Raw genomic sequence first — 25044 nt, 5'->3', positions numbered from 1 at the left:
AGTGTCTGCAAAGATGATTTTTGCATTTGTTACTGCAAACTAGTTGACTGCCATCACATCTTGTCTCAGTAAAGAGATGGTGTATATATATCGACTTTGTTTGGGTACTTCGCTTTTTTAATCAATCTTATGTGTTATATCATTCTGTAAGTAGACAGAAAGAACAATGGATAGAAGTATTTGTAAGAAACTCAGGTACCAAGACGAAACAAAATCCTTCCTTAGGACAAGGGATTATTAATGGGCTAGTCAAAGAGACAGAGATCTTCTGATGTGACATGCATCAGCTAAGACTCAACGTAGTCTCATTTTTACTTCTCACACTCCTCACACCCTCCACAGAGGGCTCAAAATGAAACTTCAGGTATTGTAAAAAAACAATATCATTCGCATTTTACCTGAATCTGATCTATATTGAAGGACTACTCTGAATTAGCCATTGTCTAGCATTCCTTAGCCAAGTGAATTTAAAACACAGACAAGACACTTTATAAAGGTGCAGAGGTCCCCACACACTATACTATTCAATCCTATTAATTCAGGACTAACATCCCCAAAGGCAGGAGGCACAGAAGCATCTTCCAGCTGTAAATGATGTTAAGAAAACTCTCCAGCAGTAATAGGGAGAACAGGGCAACACAGATCCTGGACAGAAACTGACATTTGCCTCATGCGGACAGTGCTTCTTGTAACAACACAAATAACTTTCAGAGCACTGTTCAGGAGTAACCTAAGAAAAGCAGAAACATTTAAACTGTCTCAGACTCTCTATATTGCTTGTGACTTAAGGAATACATACTTAGCCAGTAAGCATTTATCAATAATTTCCAAATTTCTAAACTTAAAAGATTACACAAGTGCAAACGTTTTTAAAGGAAAATGCCCTGCACTTCCAGCCACACTGCAAGCTGAACTTACCAGTTTGTTTGGATAACGTAAAACCACTGGCTGTACAGGAACTCCAGGAATAAATGCTCCTGGAAGACACATATGACACATAATTACTTTATTAGTGCATTGTGCTACAAAAGAAGTTTACTGCAGCAAGAAATAATTATACAATTAATGGGCTGACAGGAATTAGTTGATAGTGAAAAAATAAGATCTGAAAGTGGCCTCACAAGTAATTGAAAAAGCAAGCACTGGAGAAAGACAATGTATATCCATCTTTTCAGCAGATAAATAATTAAAAATGCTTTCTTGCGTTCTCTTAATTTTCCTCTACCCTTTACATATATTGTCTGCACACAAGTCAAAGTTCAGTACCAAATTCAGCTTGATAAATGATTAAAAAAATATGAGAATGTACAAGATAGTTCAGCAATATATTCCCCATGGTTATTTTTTTGGTGAAGAATCCGAGCTTGCTTATGCAAAAGAAGCTTTCTATTTCTATTTGAGCAACAATTTATAGGTAATTTATCTTCTCTGAAATAACAGAATTAACATAACTTCTATTCCCTGCTATGGAAAATCTAATAGTTATAAAGTATTGAACTGCAGCAATTATACAGAAGCATTGCTTCATTTCATATGAAAATTGCAGTTCTGATTAAGTAGCACAAGATCTACGTCATTTGCTAAGCATTTTCTTGGTTTCTAGTACAAAGGTTGGGTAAGCATGATAACTATCTTGCTCAGATATTTAGATTCCTCTAAACATCTTTTTCTCATGAAGAAATTAAACCAGCTTACTCAAACTACATTATTTACAACAATTTACTAAGTTATCTCTAATATTCTGACTAAAATTAAGAACTGAATGATTGAAGTGTACCGTATTCTTAGCATTACATTGGCTTTAAGAGTAATTGTTGAGATATAAAAGTAGTAACTGTTAATGGAGTATAAACATCTTTAAATGAAGGTTGTCTGAATAGAATCCTGCAGAGATTCATGGCCAGTAGAACTTTCCATTCAGTCTCGAAGAACATTTGAAGTAACTTTTGAAATAATCCAAAGCTGACAAAATCCGAGCAGTAGATGACAACACCCCCACTTGAATAAAACTAAACTACCTTGCCCTGTATGATTAGCTTGCACAAACATAAAACCAAAAAAAAGGTAGTTAAGGGCAAGGGGCATAGGCCACATGAGCAGAATGGGGAAAGGCATCCAGAAAGCAGTTACTTGAATAGAGACCTAAAGCAATGTATATAAGCAATGATATAAGTAACGAATATTCAGGTAAAGGCTTTCTGAAAGGCTAGATGGATACAGAAGCAGGTTTCAGTAGGAAAAGTGAGGCAGTCAAGAGGCAGACAGCAGCATGTACTAGGCCAGAGGAGAGGAAGCTAGAGTGAGAATTTGAGATGGAAATACATGCTGCCTAAAAGGTCTATGTCACAGAGGGAAGGCAGTAAATCAGGGCTTAAATGAAGGATTCAGGTTAGTTTCCAAAGCATAGTCAGGATTCAGGTGGAGAGAGATGGAGAGCAAAGAGCTAAAGAAGTGGGTGTTTCCCTAACCACCACTCATTCATCTAAAGAGGTAAGAGCTGAGAGACAAGCCTGAGATTCTTTCAGCCAAATGAATCAGAGAAAGGAATCACAATGCTGACTCACTGCATGGTATTCTAATAGTCATATGTAAGTTGCAAGCAATGCAAACTACAAGTCACACAGTAAGACCAGAACACAATGAGCTAGGCAGAAACCTAGGAAGAGTCAAAAAACACGTTCACAACTGCCTTGCTCACTGAAGCTTCTTCACTGACCATCTCCCTGTCTACACGATAACGGCAGGTTTACATTAAAGGTTGGTGGTTCACTGCAGTATTGGCATTTCTCCCTATTGGAACTGCAGTTTACAGCTGCAGCAATGTTCACTTACAGCCCCGTCTAATCTGATAAGCTAAAAAGGTGACAGTAATTGTAAAGAGCTTAGAAAGTGGATGTTACACAAAAATTGTAACCTTCCTAACAGTGCTATATGGGAAACTTTTGTGCCACCTTCACCAGAATGCAACTCCACAGAAGAGGAATCATCCATACACAACACAGCAACAAATGCTGAGGCAGGCTGAAATAGATTCATGCTGCTTCCTTAAGCTTTAGAGTGTATCTAAATGCTGCATGACAGACTCAAAATAGGAAGAAGTGGAGGAGGCAAGAAAAAGAAGGAAAAAGAAAAGAGACAGCCACAAACAAAAACCCAGTAAGAAACACTAGTCTTCCAGCTCATATGCATCTCAGAAGCCAAGAAAAAACCTGAATTATCTAAAATGTCTTGTTCAATTGTGGAATTACAAACCTCCTGTAGCATCAGAAAATTTCTATTCCAATTTCACCCTATTGCAAGATTTTTAACTCAACTTCTGCAACAGCAAGCAAATTACAATGCAAGTGGTATTTCAAGAAACAAAGATACAAGAACATTATGTAGAGAACAGAGTATAATACCTACCAGGTTTGAATGTAATTAGACAGGATCGGTTTGTGCAAGTGCCCTCTGGGAATATCATTATCTTGAAGTAAAAGAAAAGTTGACTTTTAAAAACTATTCCAATGTGAATGTATTTATAAACACATATTTTCAAAGCTGATTACAGCAAAAATGTTTTCAGGGAAAAACAATCCAGATAGATTAAAAAAATGGTGCTTAATAAAGAAGTCAAGTAAAGTTCTACCTTAATAACAACAATATTTATCTGCGAATTTGCCTCTTTCTTGCCCTCAATAATAATTTTATTCATTCCAACACTGACAGCGACCAGAAACACTTGTAGAGCATAAGAGTATTTTCACCAAAGGTTTCATCAAAACAAAATTCCTGCTCCCAGGCAGAAAAGAAAGACAGTTATTTTCTTGTTGCTATTACTTGGCATGTGCACAGATGTCCAAATTTTTTCTTCTTAGAGAACTTTATAAACTGCTGTGGTCTGTCCATTTAGTCCCACTTAGTTTAGCTCTCCATCTCATGTACTTACCCAGCTCTCCTTGAAACACAATGCAATGAGAAACATAAGAATCTTAAATTATATCTTCTAGAAAAAGGGGGTGGAGGAAATTTCACCCCCACGCCCCACCCCAAACCATCTAAAGCCACTCACAACAAAAAAAGTCAACTGCATATCCAAAGCTTGGAAATGCCAAATACCATTCCTCAAACAGTAGCAGAATACAGTACCTGTGGCCATTTCCCATCAGACTGAGCACGCCTCTTTATCTCTTCAACGGTTTTCCTGCGAGAATCCTGGTCTGACCGAGACACAAATACTGGTCGGATGTATTTGATTAGAGCTGAAGAGGAAGGAAAACAAAACCAAACAAATCAGCCTTTATTTCATCTCAGTTTGAGAAAGATCCCCCCACCTCACCTCTGCCTAGTAATCCTCTGGACAAAAATTTTGGTAGAAGAACATAACTACTTTACTATATTACACTGCAAACTTAAATACTCAGCTTAATTATTAGAGTTTTATTGAAATAGTTCCAAAAATGCTGGTGAGGAAAACCAGCTTTGCTGTTTTGGCATCATCTTTTCATGAATTTCTGTGAGGAAAACCATTTTCACAATTTTGCCACTTTGTAATAGTTCAATTTTTAATAGACCAATACAGACCAATATATACAACACACACAATGTCAAACACGATGGCATATATTATGCACAGTTCTCTGCAACAATGCAGCTGTGGCTTCTATAGGCCATTTCTTCCTGCCACAAAAATCACAAAGTCTATAATCCCTCCTAACCCAGCAAAGTAGCAGGAATCTCCCTCTTCCAAAGTGCTTCCAAAAGATATCCTGTGGGTCAGACTATCTCCGGTTTTTAGAGCTTTTATCTTCTATGACAGCTCAGTTTCACTAACGGTATACCATAAAAGATATTCCTTATCCTGATGTTATTTTTTTGTGAGGACTCAGTATCATCAAAAGAAAAAGTGTGCTTATTTTCTCAGCTGTCATCTGCTTGCCCGTTCCTCATACCAGCTGAATTAGATCTCAGACATCCTCTTCCTGGCTCAGTGGGAATCCTCTTGTACATAGCCAGACACAAAATGAACATGAGCAAAAATCAGCAATCAATCCACAAGATCCAGTCCATACATGTCAGTCACCAGGACACCCAAGACAACTTTCAAAATAATAAGCATATGTAGCTGTTTTGCAGTGTCCAAAAGCACTACAAGTGAAGCACCTTCAAATATACTGTTTCATGCTTTTATTTAAGCAGGTTGTCTTCAAATACCTTTTAATAACTTTTTTTATCTTGTATTTTTATTCAAAGGTTCTAGAGTGTGGTGGTTTGGAAAAATATTGGCTATTCTATTTGCCCAAAATACTGTTTTCATATTTCCAACCACTGTGGGATGAGTTCACTGCCACTAATTGTATAATCTTCTTTTGCCAAGGATAGACTTGCTGCATTAATGGATCAGCCAGTGCTTAAAGCGTGAAGAAAAAACAAACACTATAAGGAATTACAGTCCTGTACTCAGCAAAAGCTGCTGGTTCTGGTGTTATCCTACTGGAATTTTAGCCAGCAACTCACCAAAATCTTTCTGTGGCCCTGAGAAACTAATCTGTCAAAACTTACAGCAAGGTCCCAAACATTCAGCCAGCCTCTGAAATATTGCTTTTATCCCACAAGTTGCTGAAGCTTAGGAAACAGTATATCACAGAAAAGTTACCTTAGTCTTGCACTTATTCCTACATGCCTGCTCTTAGACAATACCTATACAGCAATGCTTGCTAGGGGAGCAAAGATTGGTTACTGCTGGGGGAAGCTAAAAAAAACAACCAATCAACCAACCAACCAAAAATAGCCCCCAAACAAAAACCAAAATATTAATACATAAAAAACTGGGGGAAAAAAACCCCCCAAACACAGAACAAGCAATAAAAATAACAAGGGAAATCATATCTAGTATCATAATTGTTTCTTAGTGATGCTACTCCTGAGTTTGTCCTACTGTTGCAAATTACTATTCCATAGCAAAACCAATATAAAATAAAAGAAAGCAAAAGACGCAAACATCCCCAGCATTCACTCCAAAGTTTCTTTTACGTTAGGCCCAAATGATGCAAATTGGGTTGCTTCAGGCCAAGGAATAAGATAAATCCAGAGCTCCAAGGCTTTGGAGGATTGCAAGGTCTTCTCTGTAACACAAGAAATTAAGCAAGCAGATAGATTTTACCTAGGGCAACATGACAGAAACATCCGATTACACTAATGTCGTCTGTATCTGAAAACTGTACAGGCAAGTTGTGCATAAACCTGGGAGCTTTACTGTTACAACCTTCCCAAAAGCAAGCTACTAAGCTCCAAAGTACTGAAAAAGAACAGAGACAACTGAAAGCTTTGTTTCCTATGGATTTGTCCTGCCTGTTGAATTATATGACACAAAACAGTTCAAACAGTATTTTCATGCAGCTTGCAGAACTTAGTATCTTTTAAACGATCACCTTTTTTCAAATACATGTGTGAAGGCATCACTATTTCAACCCATCACATCAAATCTTAGACAGGGTGGTCATATTAATTCTTATTTCCTTAGAGATCAGACTAAAAGCTGACAGAATTCTTGTTTTACTATTAAACAGCAACTGAAGATCCTGTAAGACACCAGCTACCAGATCTTTAGTGGTTAAGTCCAACAAGTTAAGTGAAACTGAAACTCTCATCAGTAGGAAGCTGAAAGCACACACCAAGGGAAGGCTAGCTCTGTACTTGCCTTTCCTCATACACTCTTTTCTTAATCACTTTTGAAAACAGAGCACAAGGCTACATAGACCTTTACTCTCACCACATATTTTCATATTCAGTAAATAGACAGAAATCTGAAAATTCAAAGGCTGTACCAAGTCAATCTCTGCAAGAAAGTCAGGGACAGGGCCAAAGGTTTGTAAAGAAAAGCTGAGAAACGTACCAAATAAGTGGACAAGATGAGACTGAGGTCACAGGTCAAGTCAAAACACTGGGAGAGCATACCATAAGGTAGTATGTGATGCAAGGAATAGGCAGGACAAGAACAAAGTCAGGCCAGGAGCAAAAAAGCAGCATGCATGAAAATGCACCAGACAGCTGGCATACTGAGCAGCTAAAGGAAACAAGCAGAAGTGTGCAATATGTTTAATAAACAGAACATAATCATATCTTTCTCTGCTCAGCAATTTAACTGTCCAAGACTGTAACCAGGTACTGAAGACCACAGCTCAAGTATTCAGAGATTCTGAAAAATGTGCTTGCCCAGCTCCTCTCACACCACTAAAACCACCCTTGAATTATCAATTCTATCATGCAAAGACAGACAACCCCTCAATTCACAAAACTGATCTTGCCAGTGTCATTATTTCAGCTTTTTCTCTAGCACTGTCAGTCCTGAGGACAGCTGACATGCTGTACTCCACCTTCTTAGGCAGATGCCTACAATTTAAACAGTTCTGCCTGTAATTCACTAAAACCTTTGCCTTACAAGGCAGCCAGACCACCACAGATATGCTAACCAACTGAAAGCTGCTCTAGCACAAAACAGCCTTTTTTAAGAGAGCCTGCAAAAATTCAATATTGCTTTAATTAACTGCAGGGTGGCAGCTCCAACTGACTTCAGAAATGTAACTCCCATGCAATCAATTTAAGCACCACCTCAGCGCATACAAAAAAAGGTTTCTCCCTGATGAGTTGAACACATACAGCTGGTGTCAATGAACTCCTTAAGATAATAGCAGAAAAAAAATTATTTCACCTTTCTATTTCGAGGCAAATGAGTGTGAGGAAACCTTGTTTCAAATCAAGACAGGAAGTGCTATATAACATACAATAGTATTGTAGCAAACCATTTAAATTATGTTTGGCAGTTACAACCATGTAGTAGATACAGCTACACTGGCAACTTCACCACTGGTTCTGCAAGGCATCAGGGAACACAAAAGCAATGGAATAGCAATGTGGCACTAAATACAGTTCTTCTAAAAGGTATCCAAACACACACTTTTGAGTAGGCAGTTACATTTTCACCACTGTAGAATCAGCATCAAATGAAGTCACAGATCTGCTGCAAAAGTAGAGAATGATGAACTTGAGGCTTTCACTTGGCCTCTCTCCCAAACATGGCAAAAATCCCATCACATACATTCTCCTGACACACTAAGGGGGCAGCCTACTGAGGCAGTACAACTGGCTCTGTTTGCATTTAACATGGATGTAAGCTATACAAGTAGCCTTGCAGTGGGCTATCTACTTACAGTATTTATCCCGATTTTTTTCTACTATGGAAAAAATATACATTATATTATTAGTTGCCCCCCTTGTGCATTTTGTATTTAGGGGTACAAAACCATGAAGGCTTTTTAAATGCAGTAATATCTAATATGAAAACCACTCTTTTCTGTAGAGAAAAGAAGAAAAGAAATCTACAAAGGACTCAGAAGCCTTATAAAAGTTATGGGGGAAAAAACCCATTAAGGTTCCAGACTAAAATTACTTCCTGTGTATATGGACACAGGGACCTTAAAAATGGAAAAACTGAAGCCCACACACACCAAGTACATGAAGTTGTATCTATGTACAAAACTCAAGTCAACCAAAATTAGGATCTTTTCCACTTGAAATTATATTGTTCTTACAGAAAAAGTTAAGAAAAAATTATTATAGTCATGGTACTCTACACGAGATCTGTACAGTTAGCGGTAGAACATTATTAGAGCAACAAATATACACAGAAACAAATACTGAAGTGTAAGACTAAAATCTGAACCAACCACTGAAGCTCAATGCACACCAAGAACTTCTCCAAGTCTGACTAAATGTCTAGCAGATGGACCACCCGACAGAAGGGATACCAAGTATTCCTGGTATAGAAGCAGCATTAACAAGAAAATTCCCCTCTCTATTTCCAAAGAGAAAGGCAGGACACACGCAGTCTGCAGTACAAGGAAAAGTCAGTAGTGGGAGGTAAATAAAGAGTGTCCTCTTAGCTTTAACAAAAGTAAATTCTGTGGTATTGGGGTTGGTCTTTCAAAATGTAATCTATTTCCCTTAAGGACTTCTTGAGGCACGAAGATCTTTTTTATGTCCCAGAGATTGCTGTTTGCTTTCACACCTGCAGTACCTGTATGAGAGCATGGCTGTATGTTTCAGCTTTCCACTGCCAGTCTCAAAAGTATTTAAGGCAGGCAGTAGTGTTGGTTTGCAGGTTTCCTACATACTGTAGTGACTTCCATGAACCATATTAAAAAGTATGCTTAAAAAATATGATGGTGGTTTAGGCACTCCAGCAGTAGTTTAAATGAGAAGTAATTTTTACTTAATTTCCCAGGACTCCAACCCAAATAATAAAGGCATACCTACAATACACAGATGATAGTACAACTATTTTAAGTCTTTCCAAGAGAGCTCTTGTGAGGACAGAAATCTTGCAGGGCCATCTGGGTGTCCACAGCCTGAAGGAAACCTTAAATTATGAAATGGAAGGTTTTAAAGGAAAGGATGAAATGGATAAACTTGGCAACAACTTCGAGATGCTCATCAGAATGGGGGAGCTCATTCGTGTACTCAAGGCAGGCTATAATGCCAACATAGTATAGGATGCTGGCTTCCATCCTGGCAACCTTAGTGTTTAAGCTGCTGATTTACAGTGTATAAAGACAAGAAATCTGTGATGCCTTCACCTTAGAGCAGGTTTTTCCAAAAAGGATTCAAGGACTGTTTTGATGAATCTCAGAAGTACCTGAATGTGAGATTCTCACTGAAGAACTACGGGTCTACCACAGTTCTCTTCCTTCTGTGCTTTGGAAGGGGTGGGAGAGAGGGAGGGGCATGTGAGTTGAAGGACTAAAGGATTAGGTTCCATAGAAGAGCTGATGAGTAATTTGGCATCTTTTAAGGTTTGAAATGAAAACACCCAGCTACTAAAGCATAAATATTTCCCCCAAATTACTTATTTCTCATCTTTTAGTCATGATGCTTTAGAAAAGCCTATAATGTCCTTTCAAAAGATGAGCTCGAACAAAAAGTCACGAGTTTACTAGATGTGGAAAAAACCACCCATGACAGAATTGATAGTTTTACAGCACAGTATGATTCTCCCTTCCTCTACAGCTCTTCTGTATTGGGCCAAACAAAAATTACCTCCTTCCTCTTTATAAACTTAAGTTAACATATCCCCCCACTTCGTTTCACAAGTACTAAATCCCTCTTCTTTTCAGAGGGTGACGTTAGAGATGTTGAGAAGTTGCTTAAAGTTTAAACTAGCTTATCACCTTAAATTTAGTTTCTAAAAGTTCAGATCACTGAAGACGTTCAAATCACAGAAGTGATACAACAAAATCCCCATAAACCCACCTTTTCCTTCTCATTGAAGCATTTCTGCAGCAGCACTGACCACTTCAGCAATGAAAAATTACTTTTTTCCAGGTTGCTTCAACAGTCAAAAATAAGGCAGTGTAACTATCCAGAATTTATGCAAAAACCTTGTCCTGACTTAAAGTGAGATTCAGCAGACAAAACAGGAAAGTGTAAGGATTTGTGCTGATAAATTAATTGATCTGATTTCTTCAGTCCATGTAAGGTATAACAGACTCCTAGATGTCATCTTCCCAGCTGCACGTTTCACACTTAAGTGGTCAGGCGAATTTCACATCTCCAATCTACCAAAACTCTGGAAAGTCACTGCATGGAAACATATGTCTTCCTTCAGCATCATGATGTCTGTTTGGCATACTCTACTTCCTAGATACTGACTTTTTTTTTGGTTGAAATCTCGTTTATATTTGGGCAAGCAGTTCCTCCTCAGAGTTTGTTAAACTTGTGTGTGTGCCAAGTGGATAATTTTCTTCACTACTGACTACTAACTGAACAGAGTTCAATACTCTTGTCAGAACAAAAGTGCATTTTTAAATTTGAGTTTTCTTCTCTTTGTTTTCCTAAAGAGGAAGATGTCTGTAAGAGTCACAAGACTTAAGTCTGCTTCTGAAATTGGACTATGTGGTCCAGAAGAGGGGCCTTCAAGTTAGGAAGCAATAAAACACTCATGCATAAGGACACTTGTGGAATATTCCAATCCCATGAAGAACAGGCTTTTAATAATCTGGACTTGTAATTGGATCAGAAGCTTCCATGACTAGCAAACTAAGGGTACAATAATACAGTTCCAGAAACCTATTAAAATATTTGCAGAACCAATCTTAGTAACCAGTTAGCAATCAGATCTTTTTGCACCTGCTAAAGCACCTGATCCCTTTGATACAGAACGTACAATGTCCCAATAAACACTGTCATTACATCAAAAAGCCAACTTATTTATATCACACTTGGATATTTTGGATGACTATCTACTCTTTACCCAGAGTCCTTGTCCTTGAAAACTATCTTCAAATTTCCCGTGTCATGTCATTTTTTACACGCCTGAGTCTGTTGAGAGAGTTAAATAAATGTACTTCATTCAAAGCTTCCCAGAAGGTTCTGAATAACAATTAACAAGACTCAATTAACAGATAGGAAGGTTAGGATTATCAGTGACTGGCTACAAAACTTTACTGGAGATGGTATAACAAGTCTGCAAGACTTACAAAACTGAAGAACATAAAAACCAATTTGATCTCTCTGGGATAAATTCTAGATGAATGTCTAGAGTGTTGACAATTCACAAGGTAATCCAATAAAAACATAAGCACCTTTCTACAGATAGACAGCAAGAGAGAAATATAATTTTTTAACTTTTTTTTATTTTTTTCATGCGTGTGTCTGTAGAGAAGTGTAAATAACATTAGGATTAAAAAATTAGATCAAAGAAGATAGCACTATTTGCTTCACAGAAAACTTCTTTCAAGCAGAAAAATAAATAAGTAAATGACAACTTTACTCCACTAGAAAGTTTTCACTACTTTTTAAGGCAAACTAATCTATATAGTGATTACTCACCTCTCTGTTAAGGTCCATTTACTTAAATAACACAAGCTGCTGTAATTAGTGTTGCTTATACAAAAGTACTCCTCTAAAAACAAAAAAGATTTTTGAACTCTGAATCCCAGTTACGACCCTTGCTATGCCTCATTTCTGTGGCATTTTTGTGAATACTTTAAAAGGGACTACACAACTTTTGTGGCTGCATAACATAAAGCAAATTCAATCATACAGGACAAAACATCCATTTATTTGACTGCACTGTACATTCCAGTAATAATCCACCAAATCACTACATGTTTTCTGTTTTTCTGTAACTGGTTTTACTCACACACGAACAAAATCAAGTGAATAATTTTTAATATGTATTGTAATAAGACCAGACTTTCAAAAGAATTCTTTAAAAGTTACCTTAAAATTAAATTAGGTACATAGAAATAGTTTTAACTACTTGATATGCATTATTTGCGTTTCATTCAGTGGAACTGCAATCTCCATATCCCTACGAATTCTCCTCAGGCTTTCCCACTATTTCCCACTGAATCTACAACGTGGGTAGTTAAGTACCCATTACAGCATTCTGTCAAATGCCATTCTGCCATTTCATCACATTTCAGTAACACAACATGGCCAAGAGTTACCTCATCTAGTTTGGGTCCTCCATAACAGTCCACCTTCAAGTCAAATGGACTTCCACACAGACTACTTTATTTTGCTGAGCCAGCAATTACTAAACAGCAAACTGAGTCACCCAAGAAAGAAGATAAATCTTCTATGTCTTCTATGTCTGCTTCTAGAGCCTAAGCTGGCCTGGATACACCTATACTGTATGAGAGTGCCAACATACTGTCTCACAACAGTATCTTCTCTCAGTACTGGACAAGGGTGTTCTTTTTCCTTTTGCTTTCACACTATGCTTGTTTGCGTACATCCGTTTTCAAAAGCACATGCTTTCCCCCTTTTTGTTCAAAGCATCTATTCATTTTTATGCAGATTTTTCACTGCCACAAACTTCTAAACTCTATTAAGATATTAAATGAAATTGAGATACAACTCCAGTTCCAGCCTGAGCTTCACCTGATACAGGCAGACCTTTATAACATAGGACTCCCTACATGAAACTTCCATGTGTAACCACTCACCATTTCCAGCCATGTCTCAGCTTCAAGTTTGGAATGCAACCTCAAGAACACATTGTCTAATGAAATTTTAGGAGGACGTCAACACCAACAGCCTGATTCCACTCAGTTGCAAAGGAAGCCAAAGCTTTCGTTTACACTTTTAAACTAAAGAGTCCTACCCAAGGCCAGAGTGAAATCTTTTGTCATTTTTATATTACCCACAAAATCTACATAATGAGACGAAGGGAGATTCTTTGAACTTTGCCGGCTGCTAGACACAATATGGTGGACTTACCAAAAAAAGCTTCCACACAGATTTTCTTTAGAAGTCTACAAGCCCAAAAAAATTGCACTTTTTTTTTTTTTTGGCACAACTGCACCAAAAGCCACATATATCTCTCAAACATTTGTGAGAATTTACACTGAAAAATGATAATACAAGACACTATTCAAACACTACTGACTCAGGCATCTGCTCTTCTCATGACTAAATCTGAGCCTACAACAATCTGCTCTTGCTCATCTCTCACACCCTGCCAGAAACAAACTTTGTGATGCGTGAAGGATTAGAAGCACTCCCTCAAGGCAGGGTACCATTCAGAGCAGACAACATTCCTAAAACATATTTCCGGCATGGCATGCCAGCTCGCACCAAGTAAGAAGTCTTGGTGGACTTCCTCTCTAGCATCAGTCTTTGCTTCCATAGGCCCATCCTAATTTGCTTTTCTATCTGTCAGGTCTTAGAATGTTGCAATTTTACTGCAAATTTAACCTGAGTTCTGTAGGATTGCTTTGACTTCATACAATGATTCAATTTTGGAGAAAGGGGAAAAAGAACAACATCTCCCCCAATTTTTTCCTATCAACATTCCAAGTACATCAGTTAAAAAAAAAAATCTCACCATGGGTTATAGCAAATTTTTCTTTGTGTTTCAGTCCTTCTCATACAAAGCCAGTGAACTTCCTAAGCAATGCCTTTCAATTGTTCTTGAAAAATCAAGTATCTACCAACTTACTTCCCCAAACAGGAATATCTTTGCTTTCTGCTTTCATCACAATGGAGGCGAAGGTCATAGTTACTGGAATGGCATCAAAGTAGGAAGAATGGGGAGCCACAGTTAATATTGCTGCTTCCTCTGGCAATGCCCGTCTGCCTTTAACATTTATCCAGTGGAAGCCACCAGCAAGCCACATCATTCTCATGATTGCCTTCAGCAAAACATCCACTATCCTGTAAAGAGTTGAGAAAACAGTTATGCTGCTACAGGAATACCTTACTACAATGAAAAGAAAAACATTGCTTAAAAACTTTATATACATGAGAAAAGTACAGACAGGATACGATGCTTAAACAGAGCTTCAACACTGCACAGACTTCTAGTAGATTTAAGACCACTTTCAAGGTAAGATGCTGTTCAATTCATTTTATGCCTGAATATTAATCCATTTTAATCACAGTAAGACTGGCATTTATTTTATCATTAAACTAATTTTTATTCAGGCCATGACTGTTGAGTTTCTTCTACACAATGCCTAATGTTTTCTAGTAACACTCAAAAAGCTGTAATAAACTGAGTCCTAGGATACCGCTAGAATGCAATAACCCTGATTCTTGGTTTCAAGTTTATCCAAACAAAATAGTGGAGAAATGTAGGGCAGAGATTCTCAAATACAGGAATGCCTACAGAATACATATGAGAGCACTGGAAATATTTTGCTTTCTTCCCTATTCCCCAACTCCTCCTAAAGTGTTTTGGGTGATGTGTTTTTGGTTTTTTGCTTTGTGGAGGTTTGTTGGTTGTGGCTTTTGTTTTGTTTGTGGTTTTGTTTGTTGTTTTTTTTTCTGGAGTTTTGGTTTTCTGGGTTTTTTTAAACGTTCTGATAGTCATAAAAAGAGAAACTTTAAACCAACAGAGTATAAAACCCAAACACAACAAATTGTTACACTTACAGGGACTGACTGGGAAGCTGGGGAGCAGGGTGACACTGAAAACTGGATTAAATGGGGGAGGGACAATTTAAAAGGATTTAAAATAACTGTATGCAAGACTGAAGGCAGTCCATGACTCCTTTAGTTATTATACTGACATCACTACGAATGAAATGTAAAGTGACATGCCTCTGTGGTTCTCAACCTCCTTCCCTCCTGTGATGCAAAACACAATCAGCTTCCCTCATGCTAGTGTTAGACCCTAATTTTAAAGTTCTCTACAGACAAGGTTATACACTCTTCCTTTCTTGCTCCTCAAATGGCAGTATTCATGGATGGGTGAACACTATCTTACCTGCTATCTTAATCAGCATTCCAATATCAAAACAAGTACAGACTTTTAATAAGCACTAAAGTATGGGGCAAGCCCTCAGGCAATCAACACAAGTTTTGCCAATTCACCACAGGGTAGAAAACAATGGGGTGAAGCAGTGTAAAATAACGATTTAGAATATGAAATCTGGGCACATTCCATAGAGTCAATCTTCATAACCAGAAGTTGACATTACAAGAATAGGTGAAAGTGAAGGATGTCACAACAAAGCTTCACACTATATACTTGATAAAGATAAGAAGCCAGAGATACCAATTTTTCTCCCTGTAATTCTTGGGTCACCTGGTAAATCCAAGAGTTGAGGTATCTTAGTTTCCCATCGGAGGAAAGAGTTTAATTTTTATATTTTTCTTTTGAAGAGAAAAGCACATCTCTGAGACAGAGATGAGGTATTTCCCATCTTCTCTATTTCAAACTGCTGAACAATATGATGGTTCTCTTAGTAGTTCACCACATCAGTGACTCACCTTCGCCACCAGGAGAGGGGCTTTTCAAGCTCTTGCTCATCAGATCCCATTGAAGCAAGGAATGCAAAAGGCCAGGCCAGCAACATCATAAAAGCAGCAAAAAAGAGTCGGATAGGAAACAGAGTCAAGGTCATGAAGGCAATCTGCAAAACAATAGTAAAAAAAAAAAAAGCATTATTCTAACACAATCTCAGACTGAAAAAGTCACCCATTCCTAGAAACTGATATCAAGTCTTAAATGAAAAATACCTAATATTAAGAACGGCAGAACGTGACTCAATTCCAAACAAATAACTGTGGGGTATGCACAACAATTTTGTATTCACAATCTTAATTACAGCTGAAACACAACGTGCTCAATAGAGCTAATGGAGTTTTAGCTTTCCACTCTTCTGCTTACCCTATGTTTGTCAATGAATACAACCTCATGCTCTTTTTCCCTTTCTGCAGCCTCACATAAAGCAAATATTTAGCATGAGTGTGTTGTAAATTTTGTTGCACTACAGAAAAGTCAGTCAATCACAGCAGCTACCAGACAGTGATGTACACTTCAGCAGGGTGCACTCACACAGCAAAACAGGATGCAAATGGGAAATCTCTTCCTCTCTAGTATGTTCTTTGAACCAGAAGCTGTGGGAATACTGTACAGAGACCCCTGGACAAACATCCAGACATGTATAGGATTTTAAGTTCCAGGTCTGCGCTAGGAGGCACAACTCCCTGGAAAGCAGAGGTTTCCAAGAAATTATCCTCCTCTAGGAAGCCATGGTGAAGCCAGTTGCTTCTGCACCTCCTCCCAGCACTCTGGTTCTCAGAGAGGCCATTCCCCGACAATCAGCCCTCTTCCTTCAATTCTGCTGAAAAACATGTCATGCTGGAACTTCTTCCTCAGTCGTTCAAAGAATTCTCCCAAAAGTAGAGTCTTTCCTGAGCTGTTTGGAGTTATTTCCAACTGTCCTCCAGAAAACACTATCTGTGCAGTAATCCACTTGCTCCAGGAAACAGTTCCACGGTCCAAGTCACATCTTTCTCACTCAAAAGACAGGAAGAAAGAAAAAAAACCCTCTTAAAGTGGAGGGGGTACAGCTTCAGGACTAGCTAAGGGAAACAGAGGGAACTGAAAACTGTTTGAAGCTGACTGAGGTAGCACCAATGTTCCTCCAGTTGTACAATGGAGGCTAACAGAAGATGAAGACACTAGGAAGCAAGGGCCATGTAAAGAGAATTTTAAAGTAAATATGCTACATATTCACAGGTGTAACTAAATAAGGTTAAAAAAAAAAAAAAGCACTTTTCAGCATCACAATGGCTGGGCAAAAATGAGTAACAGGCATAAGCTGCTGTCTCACGTTGTGCTTAATCTGATGAATCTCCAGGCTGCTGTGGAAAGCTTTATTCATATTCTTCTCTTCCCTGATGCAGATCCAGTCATCATGCAGCTCAGTTTCCCATTGATCAGTTCCCAATTCCTCTCACTTCCCAAAACAGCTCAAGAACCACCTCACCCTGCAGCTGCACGTATCTGTAAATCTAGGGTAGGGGCAGGGAGCATACAACAGAAGAAAAGCCCAAGGTATCAGTTTCAAGGCCTAAGCTATCAGCCCACTGCAATACCAGATTTTACAGTGATGGTTCAGACTGGCACCGTTACAAGACATCATCCTGTAACAGTAATGGTCTCACTCCCCAAACCAGGATTCCAGTCCTTGTGTAGACTGCTTTAGTTTGCAGAACTGATAGATAAAGGATTAATTTTTTTCTTAGATAGGCTATTTTCTCAGACGAAATAGTAAAACTTCACACACTGCAATGGTCAGATGAGCGCCAAAGTTACGCCAACTCACAACTCTGCATCCACAGAGAAGACAACCATGTCTGGAAGCAGATAGGGGAGCTTTCTGGAGATGAGAGAGCAGCTGCCTTCTAAGTTCTTAAAATGAGAAGGACCAGCCATCAAGAAATAAGGGAAACAAAATGCAGGTGAGGACACAGTCCTCTGGGATTCACACTCTTTCCCTCCCACTCCCCGAAGTCTCCTCCTATACCAAGGCAAAGCCAAATGGTAGGTGACTGGTAGTGAAATATTCCATCCTTTGCATCTCTGTAGCAATCCTTTGGATCAAGATCATTTTAGTGCCACATCACAGAAGGGAAGCAGTACTTGCGCCCATCACGTCATGAAAGGTAGCATAAATGTGCAGCAAAGGCCTCTTGTTCTTCCAAAGACAGCATTAGTGGTAATGGCCAGCAAGAAGCAAGTGCACCAAGTGTGCAGGATTTGGCTGTGACACCAGCCTCTTTTTAGCAGGTGGTAGTTCAGTACCTGTCCACATAAGAAATTTGGTAGGAGAGAGAAATATACTTAGCCCCTGAAGGAGGTTAGGAATTGTGAAAGACACTAACATTTGAAAACCAGCTCAGTCTACATCTATATTCAGACATCTTCCTGGGTAAGAAAGCTTCTATCCTGTAAAACAGGATAATACAGTAATAGTGTCAGTGTCAGACAGAAAAAGGGATAAGATCCTGTCCCCACTGGCTATTGTCAGCGATCAGAATGCAGGAGATACACACTTCTGGTCTGACCTTGTACAGATATCTTATGTTGAAGATCACATCTTTACACATTTAGGACATTCACCCAGACATGTCTCCCATTAAAATTACAAATTCTGTCTGCTAATAAGTCATATGTAAACAAATGTGTTTTGAGATACATTTAAAAAACCCTAAAGGTTCATTTGGAGCTGTATTTTGGGAGGTTCAGCTCATGATCAAAATTCTCAAGAGGGGTTTGACTACAGCTTATTTAACATTTGCTGGTCTACAGGATCCAACCTGCTTTTTCAGAAGTTGAAGTGTAAACTGTGAAAGACCCATGGACAGCAGGAAGGGAGCGGATGGTCTTACAGCTTGTAACAGAAGGCTGCCCTGGGAAACTGATCTCCACTCTGCCATCAGAATGGCTTCAATCTAATGTAAGGCAAGTCACTTAAACTAAAAAGGTATCATATCTTCTCATTGTTTAGAGACTCAGATTTGAGTGTGAACTCACGATGAAGGTATAAAATATGGACTTAAAAGGGACTTAAGTTCTTCAGAACACCCAGAGCAAGAGAATCAGAGAGTACCCTTGTTTCTACTTCTGTGGGTCCAATTCCTGTCTTGAAATCCACTATCATACCTCTCACGCACAGAGAGGCAGAAAAAAATGCAACTTTGAAATTAGCGATAGTGAGAAATATCATTAAAAATCAGTTTATCCATAACAAAATTTCCATGACTTGTTATAAAGTAATTGTAATGTACTGAAAAAAGGAAACAGTATTTGACATGGTAGAAGTTTTGATTTTTCTTTTACACATATCAGATCGAGATTACATCTTGCCCCACGCTTTTACTTCTTCACTATTATCATCCCTACAGCACAACTCAAAGATGGCACTGAAGGAGCTATGAATTCATCCCTCAGCAATTCTCTTTCCCACTCTCCGAATTCCCCACTTGACACATTCATGGAAACAAACAGAGGAGTAGAAATTTTTATGTGCAACTAAGCCAAGCTAAGAGATCACTGCTGCTAAAGAGAGTGGTCCTGTTCACTCCCTCCTCCATCCTCCCCTTGAGTCAGCTCTAGCACTTATGTGAACTTGCAACCAGAGAATATAGCTCATTAGTGGGGGAAAAAAAAAGCCATCCCAGCAAAAGAAAACAATCAGAACACAGAAAAACACAATGATATGCTGGTTTAATGAGCCAAATCAGCTCACCAAGGCACCAAATGAATGCCAGCATTGGTGAAATAAAAGGGCCAGAAACACTGGAAGCAAGGAAAATGGCATCATACTGTGTTTTTAAGTAGCAGGGAAACAAAGCTATGGACAGTTAGTAACAGCTTAGCTCCGGTAATGCTTCTGCCTGTTCTGCAGCAGTAACTAGAATTAAGAGCTTTGACTTACGTGTTGGTGCCTAGAAGAAATTCACGGTTAATGAAATCATGTCTATCTTCTTCTCAGAAAAGATCTTTTTATTACAGTACCAAAATAAAACAAGTAGCTTCAAGAATGACCCCTACTGTCACCCTCAGATCAGAGTAAAATAGCCATCATTTCTACAGGATGAATGAGATTCAGTTCTGAAACAGCCTCACTGCTTTTATGCTCCTGTAATCTCCCAGATTATAAATTTTATAAAGTCAATAACAGATGATGTGAACAGTTCCTTCACAGTCAAAAGGATTTCTTTTTGCTGTTCTTCCCCGAGGTTGTAGGGAAGATAATGGGGCTATCTGGCAGACCATCAGCAACAGACAACACACCTTCAGACAAAGCAGTCGTATCTCCAAGTTTCCTGTGCTTCCTATTTCTCATACCTGCATTCCTGACTTTCCTCGATAGGGTCTGCAATCCCAAATGTCCTCCGCTAGATTCACAGGACAGACAGAAAAGCCTGTGACACAATATGTGCCCACAGCTGAACAGGAAGTGAGTTCAGCTGTAATAGTTCACACCGAACCCTCTGTAGCTGGCCAGGACTGTATGGAAGAGAACATGCACTGCCATAATTCACCCTGGGGAGCACTTCTTCTGGGAGCATTTCTCACAAGTGGAACAGTTCCACACCTCTTCTTTAACAGCTTCTATCTCAAGCACAACTTTTAATTGGTGAAGAAGCTGGAAAAGCATGATTAAGGCAAAGAAGAAAATCTATCACAGTTCCGTTTGTCAGCTTACATGCTTTTTCCTCACATAAAACTGTGGAAATAAGACTGTAAGAAAGGCTGGGTTCAAGAAATTGGTGCTGCTGTGTATCAGTAAAATATAACTCACTTAAAAAGCAAGACCGAGACACGTTCTTTGGCAAGGCAGCTATTCCTTTGGTCTGTGCACCGTCAAAAATTACAGAGCTTTAAGCGCATCTTGCAGTTTTCATTGAATGTAATAAATCCTTGAAGTCCATTAGCAAAGCTCACATTTTGTACAGATACACAGGGTAGCCCACACAGAAGGCAGATATGTTCTACAACCAGTCACTTCGCTGACGAAGCACCTAAAAGTCTGTCAGGACTAAGAACAGATCGGCAATGCTGATAGCTCCTATAAGACTCAATACTGCAAAAACTGTAAAACTGATACTCTGCTCTCCCAGCAATATTTTTAAAATTTCTTATAAATAACCAAGTAGAAAGTAACAGTTAAAAAATATAATAACACTGCAAAATGAAATATTGTTATAACTGGACACAATTCTAGTCCCTATGAATACACGCTATCTTTGCTTCTCTCTGCTCCCTGAAAGACTTCTACCTCATTAATTACATAGAAAACGTGACTTCAGGAACAAAGTAGAAGAACACTGAAAGGAAATCATTACAGCTATGCAATTTATTGAGGAAGCCCTAGGTATAAACTAAATGCAGCAAATGACAGACACCTTTTCTCACTTTTCTGGCTCAAGCAACAGTTTCTCAGTAACCACTGAATGCATACTGGGAAACTTGATTAAAAAAGTAAAAATCTTTTCTACTGGAGTCTACTATAAATTCCTTGGCTGCCAGATACGTAACATGAGGCACATTCCAATGTTTTTTAAGTCAGGCCATACATTTCTTGTGTTAAATATCTAGACAGCAACAGGGCATTGCAACAACGAACTTCACTGAAAATGTAATTAAATCAAAGTCGGATCTAGAGCACCTTGATCCAAAAGGTTCGCTATTAGTGGATCTTGATTTCCAATATCGATAGGTACTGTACGCTGTTACACTCCCAAAACAACAGCTTTAAAGAACTTAAGTATTACAGTGATGGAAGTCACAGAAATGGCCAGCCCCTCATAAGGTGAGTCTCTGGCGGTATTTCTCTCTCCAGCAAGTGACCCAGATCTTACCGAAAGCCTAAGACAAGGGCCATGCCCTTTGAATACCCAACTACCTACTGCTCACAGCGCGAGGCGAGTGAGGCTGAGGCACAGAGGGGGTGGAAAAAAACCCCAACCAATCAACCAAATAAAAAGCCATGCAACTGCAAATTTGCATCTTAATACTGCTTCCTGTCATCTCACCGCTACCTGTACAATGCCTAAATTACGCCGCAGGGACTATTTACCTAGGAGCCAAACTTGGGCTGCACGGGATGCCTCGGCCCAGGGTTAACACCTCAACCTGACGGTGGAGACCATGGGCTCCGCAGGGCCGCTTCTCCGCCCCCCATTAAAAGCCAAACCAAACCAAAAGAAAAAAACCAAATCCAAAACAAACCCGTTAAAAAAAAAAAAAGGAAAGAAAAGAAAACAAAAACCCACAGGTTTTTTTCCTTTGAAGAAGGCATCGGAGCACAAGTTGAGGCGCTACAGCATCACAGCCGCCCCCAGCCCCCCGCCCGCCCCGGGCACGGCGCCGCCTCCGCCCGCCCCGCACACACAGGCACCGGCTCCCCCCGGCTCTCCCGGCCCCTCGGGCTCACAAAGCGCCGGCGGGGAGCCCCCGCCCGCCGCAGGACGCGGCCCGGGGCCACAGCGCGGAAGGAGGAGAGGGGGGCCCCGCACGCCCCTACCTTGGCTTTCTCCAGGGGGCTGAAGCGCAGCTGGTGCACGAAAGGGCTCCGCGGCGGCGGCCCGCGCTCCCGGCTGCCGCCCACGCAGCATCCCCGGCCCCGGCTGCTCAACTTCATGGCGGGGCAGGACCCGGCGCGGGAGAGGGCGCGGGCGCTGCGCGGCGACCGCCGGTGCCCGGGCAGCGGCGGGCGGGAGTGCGGGAGTGCGGGAGAGCGGGCGGGGACTGCGGGCGGCACCGGCGGCCGGAGCGCTCCCCACTAGACGCCGGCCCCCGCCCTGCCGCGCATGCGCCCTGCGCGCCGGCTACAGCGGCTCGGCTGGGCGCCGGTTTCCGCGTCGTGTGGGAATGGGAAGCGGGTGGGAATGGGAAACGGCGTGGGTAGGGGCGGGGGGGGGGGGGGGGGGGCGGGCGCGCACCCTCCCGCCCTCCTTCCCTCCGCCCACCCAACCACCCACCTACCCACTGGGAGCGTCCCCCTCGGGCATGCCGGGAGCGCGGCCCCGCCCGGCGGGATGAGGGGCGCTGCCCGCCCGCGCCCGGGGTCCGGGGAAGCGCAGCATGGCCGGTGGGAGTGTCGCGAGGGGCTGCCACGGGGTGGGGGCTGGCACCTCGCTCAAACCCCGGCGCGGGTTGCTGCTGGGCGTGGGGCGACGGAGGGGAATTTAAAAAAAAAAAACCGTGAGGAATAAAAAGGGCTGAGGGATGTGAGTCGCTCCGGGATGGAGGTGATCCTTGGGTGCCGCGGCTGTAGCGGCGCGCGCTGCCGGCGGTGCTGGATGAGCATCTCCGGCGCACCTGGGAGAAGACAGGTGCTGTGCTGGCATCACGTGGCTGGCGCTGGGGAGGTCCGCGGGGAGACCGCTGTTGCGAGCAGATCTAGACAGTTTTAATGATGTCTGGCTAATTTGCACCTTGGGATCTTGGCTGAGTTGCCTGAGGAAGTAGCTAAGTTTGGGGTTTAATAAATCTTTAAATACAAAAATATGTTCTCGAGAAGTGAAACGAACAAACCCACTCGTGTTCTGCCCACTTTCAGAAGACCAAGCAGGGTGACCTGTGCTGTTCTCGACTGTTTAACAGCAACCAGAGGGAAAGCAAGGGAAAATATGTAAACGATTTGATAAGAAATATGTAAGATATCCTTAATATGAATCACCTCACTTGACATACAAACCAATTCTGATAGCCTTATTCAGTGACATTTGCAGGTAAATTGATAAAAGTAACTGCAGAAATATCATGGTTACTGTTTTTAATGATTAGGCTTACAATTGCAAAATGGTCTCCGAGTCCTATGTGTAATACCAAATATACTTCTAATGGCTAATGCTTTTGAATGGTTAATGTGTTAAACAAAGAAATCCTTTCTGACTTTTGAAAGAAAATTTTTCAGAGGTTAGTCTTCATGGGTTTGGGTTTTGCAAGGTTCTGCAGGCTCAGCGTCTTTTAAGGTTTTTATGAAATATCCAGAATAAACTCACTTTGTTAATAGCAAATCCGTGGATGTGCTAAATGGTAACTTGGTAAACTACTGTGAGAGCAACTGCAATGTCATCTGGACTGCTTAGTAAAATTAACACTTTCAAACAGGCTGTTACAGCCAAATGTATAAGCCAAATTTACAGCCAAATTTTCCAAGGATGCAAGCCACACCTCTGGAATGAGAGCTTAGGTCTTAGAAAAAGTCATCTAAAAACCATATCAAGCAAACTATTATAGATAAGGTCCTAGTGCAACGTGCCCAGTATGAGTGTTGGATGTACTACCTGGATTACTGTGTGTATTAATGAGACTGAGTAGAACAAGGTGTGTGGCTCTTGACATTGAAGATCAAGTCATGCAGAAAAGACCTGCCAAAGGACTACAGCACTGGAGGAAATATCTTATAAAATACGTTGAAAAAGCATTATCGATTTGTCAAAAAGATCTGCAAGATTTGGCATGCTAAAGCTTTTTGAAATGGTCAAAAAGAACATAGAATAGAAATCAGTGTTTGGGAGCTGAGATAACCTAATGCAATTATAATAGTTTAATCACGAACAAGATCCTTAGTTCAGTTTGGGACTAGTCGAAAGACTTACTGGCCAGTGGTCAGTGTGTAATCCAGTGATCCCTTTTAACCTTAAACTCTCTGAAGTATTTTAGCTGCATTCCAAATGATTTGGCTTCCCTCTCCTTTTTTTCCTCTCCAGTGTCTTCCAGCCCATTGCTAGTTCAGCCATAGGGGGCTGATTTCAATAATAAACGACAGATTTCTTAAAGAAGGAAGCAGAGACTCTAACAGGGCCCACATGCCACGTAGCCAGGGAGGAGTTCATTGCATCTTCCCTCAGGGATCTCTCTGACTCGTCAGGCAGTAACAGCTGTCCTGGCAGGTCAGCAGGCAGGAGGTTGTGGCCACTGCCTATCCAGCACACAGCCCATCAGAGCACTCACTCCAGCACACACACTGCTTCCCCATCCAGTAGGTGTAGGACACCAGGTGCAGTGAGGGTACTGGAACAGGTTCATCTGTGAGATGCAAGCAGGCATCTTTATTTCTGCTAATTGTGTTTTATCCGTTTTCTAAAGCCAACTTCCAACAATGAACTAATGTTATTATTAGTTGCACCAGAGCTTTTGGTATTTGTAGCGTCTTCCTCAGTTGTAAAATCTAGTGAAGTACTTGCCACCTGACTGATCCTTTGGCTCTTAAACCTTTCCTCCAAGAACACTTGTTCTGTATTACT

General features: G+C 40.5%; 1 protein-coding gene across 2 annotated transcripts in view; it reads right to left on the bottom strand.

The window, feature by feature from the left end:
- The window catches only part of LPCAT1 (lysophosphatidylcholine acyltransferase 1), a 61028-nt gene extending 38461 nt beyond the window's left edge, over nucleotides 1-22567 (bottom strand). For both annotated transcript variants that reach the window (XM_017813303.1, XM_017813304.1), the window contains exons 1-6: nucleotides 22314-22567; nucleotides 15760-15902; nucleotides 13985-14199; nucleotides 4129-4241; nucleotides 3406-3466; nucleotides 919-977 (exon numbers count right to left, since the gene is read on the bottom strand). In XM_017813303.1, the coding sequence (XP_017668792.1) occupies nucleotides 919-977; nucleotides 3406-3466; nucleotides 4129-4241; nucleotides 13985-14199; nucleotides 15760-15902; nucleotides 22314-22430 (708 nt within the window). In that variant the 5' untranslated portion in view covers nucleotides 22431-22567. The remainder of the gene's footprint in view (nucleotides 1-918; nucleotides 978-3405; nucleotides 3467-4128; nucleotides 4242-13984; nucleotides 14200-15759; nucleotides 15903-22313) is intronic.
- Nucleotides 22568-25044: the final 2477 nt, after the last annotated feature.

The sequence above is a fragment of the Lepidothrix coronata genome, unplaced genomic scaffold (genome assembly GCF_001604755.1).
Source record: "Lepidothrix coronata isolate B3197 unplaced genomic scaffold, Lepidothrix_coronata-1.0 Scaffold40, whole genome shotgun sequence".
NCBI classification, from domain to species: Eukaryota; Metazoa; Chordata; class Aves; order Passeriformes; family Pipridae; genus Lepidothrix; species Lepidothrix coronata.
This window is presented reverse-complemented; position numbering and strand designations above follow the sequence as displayed.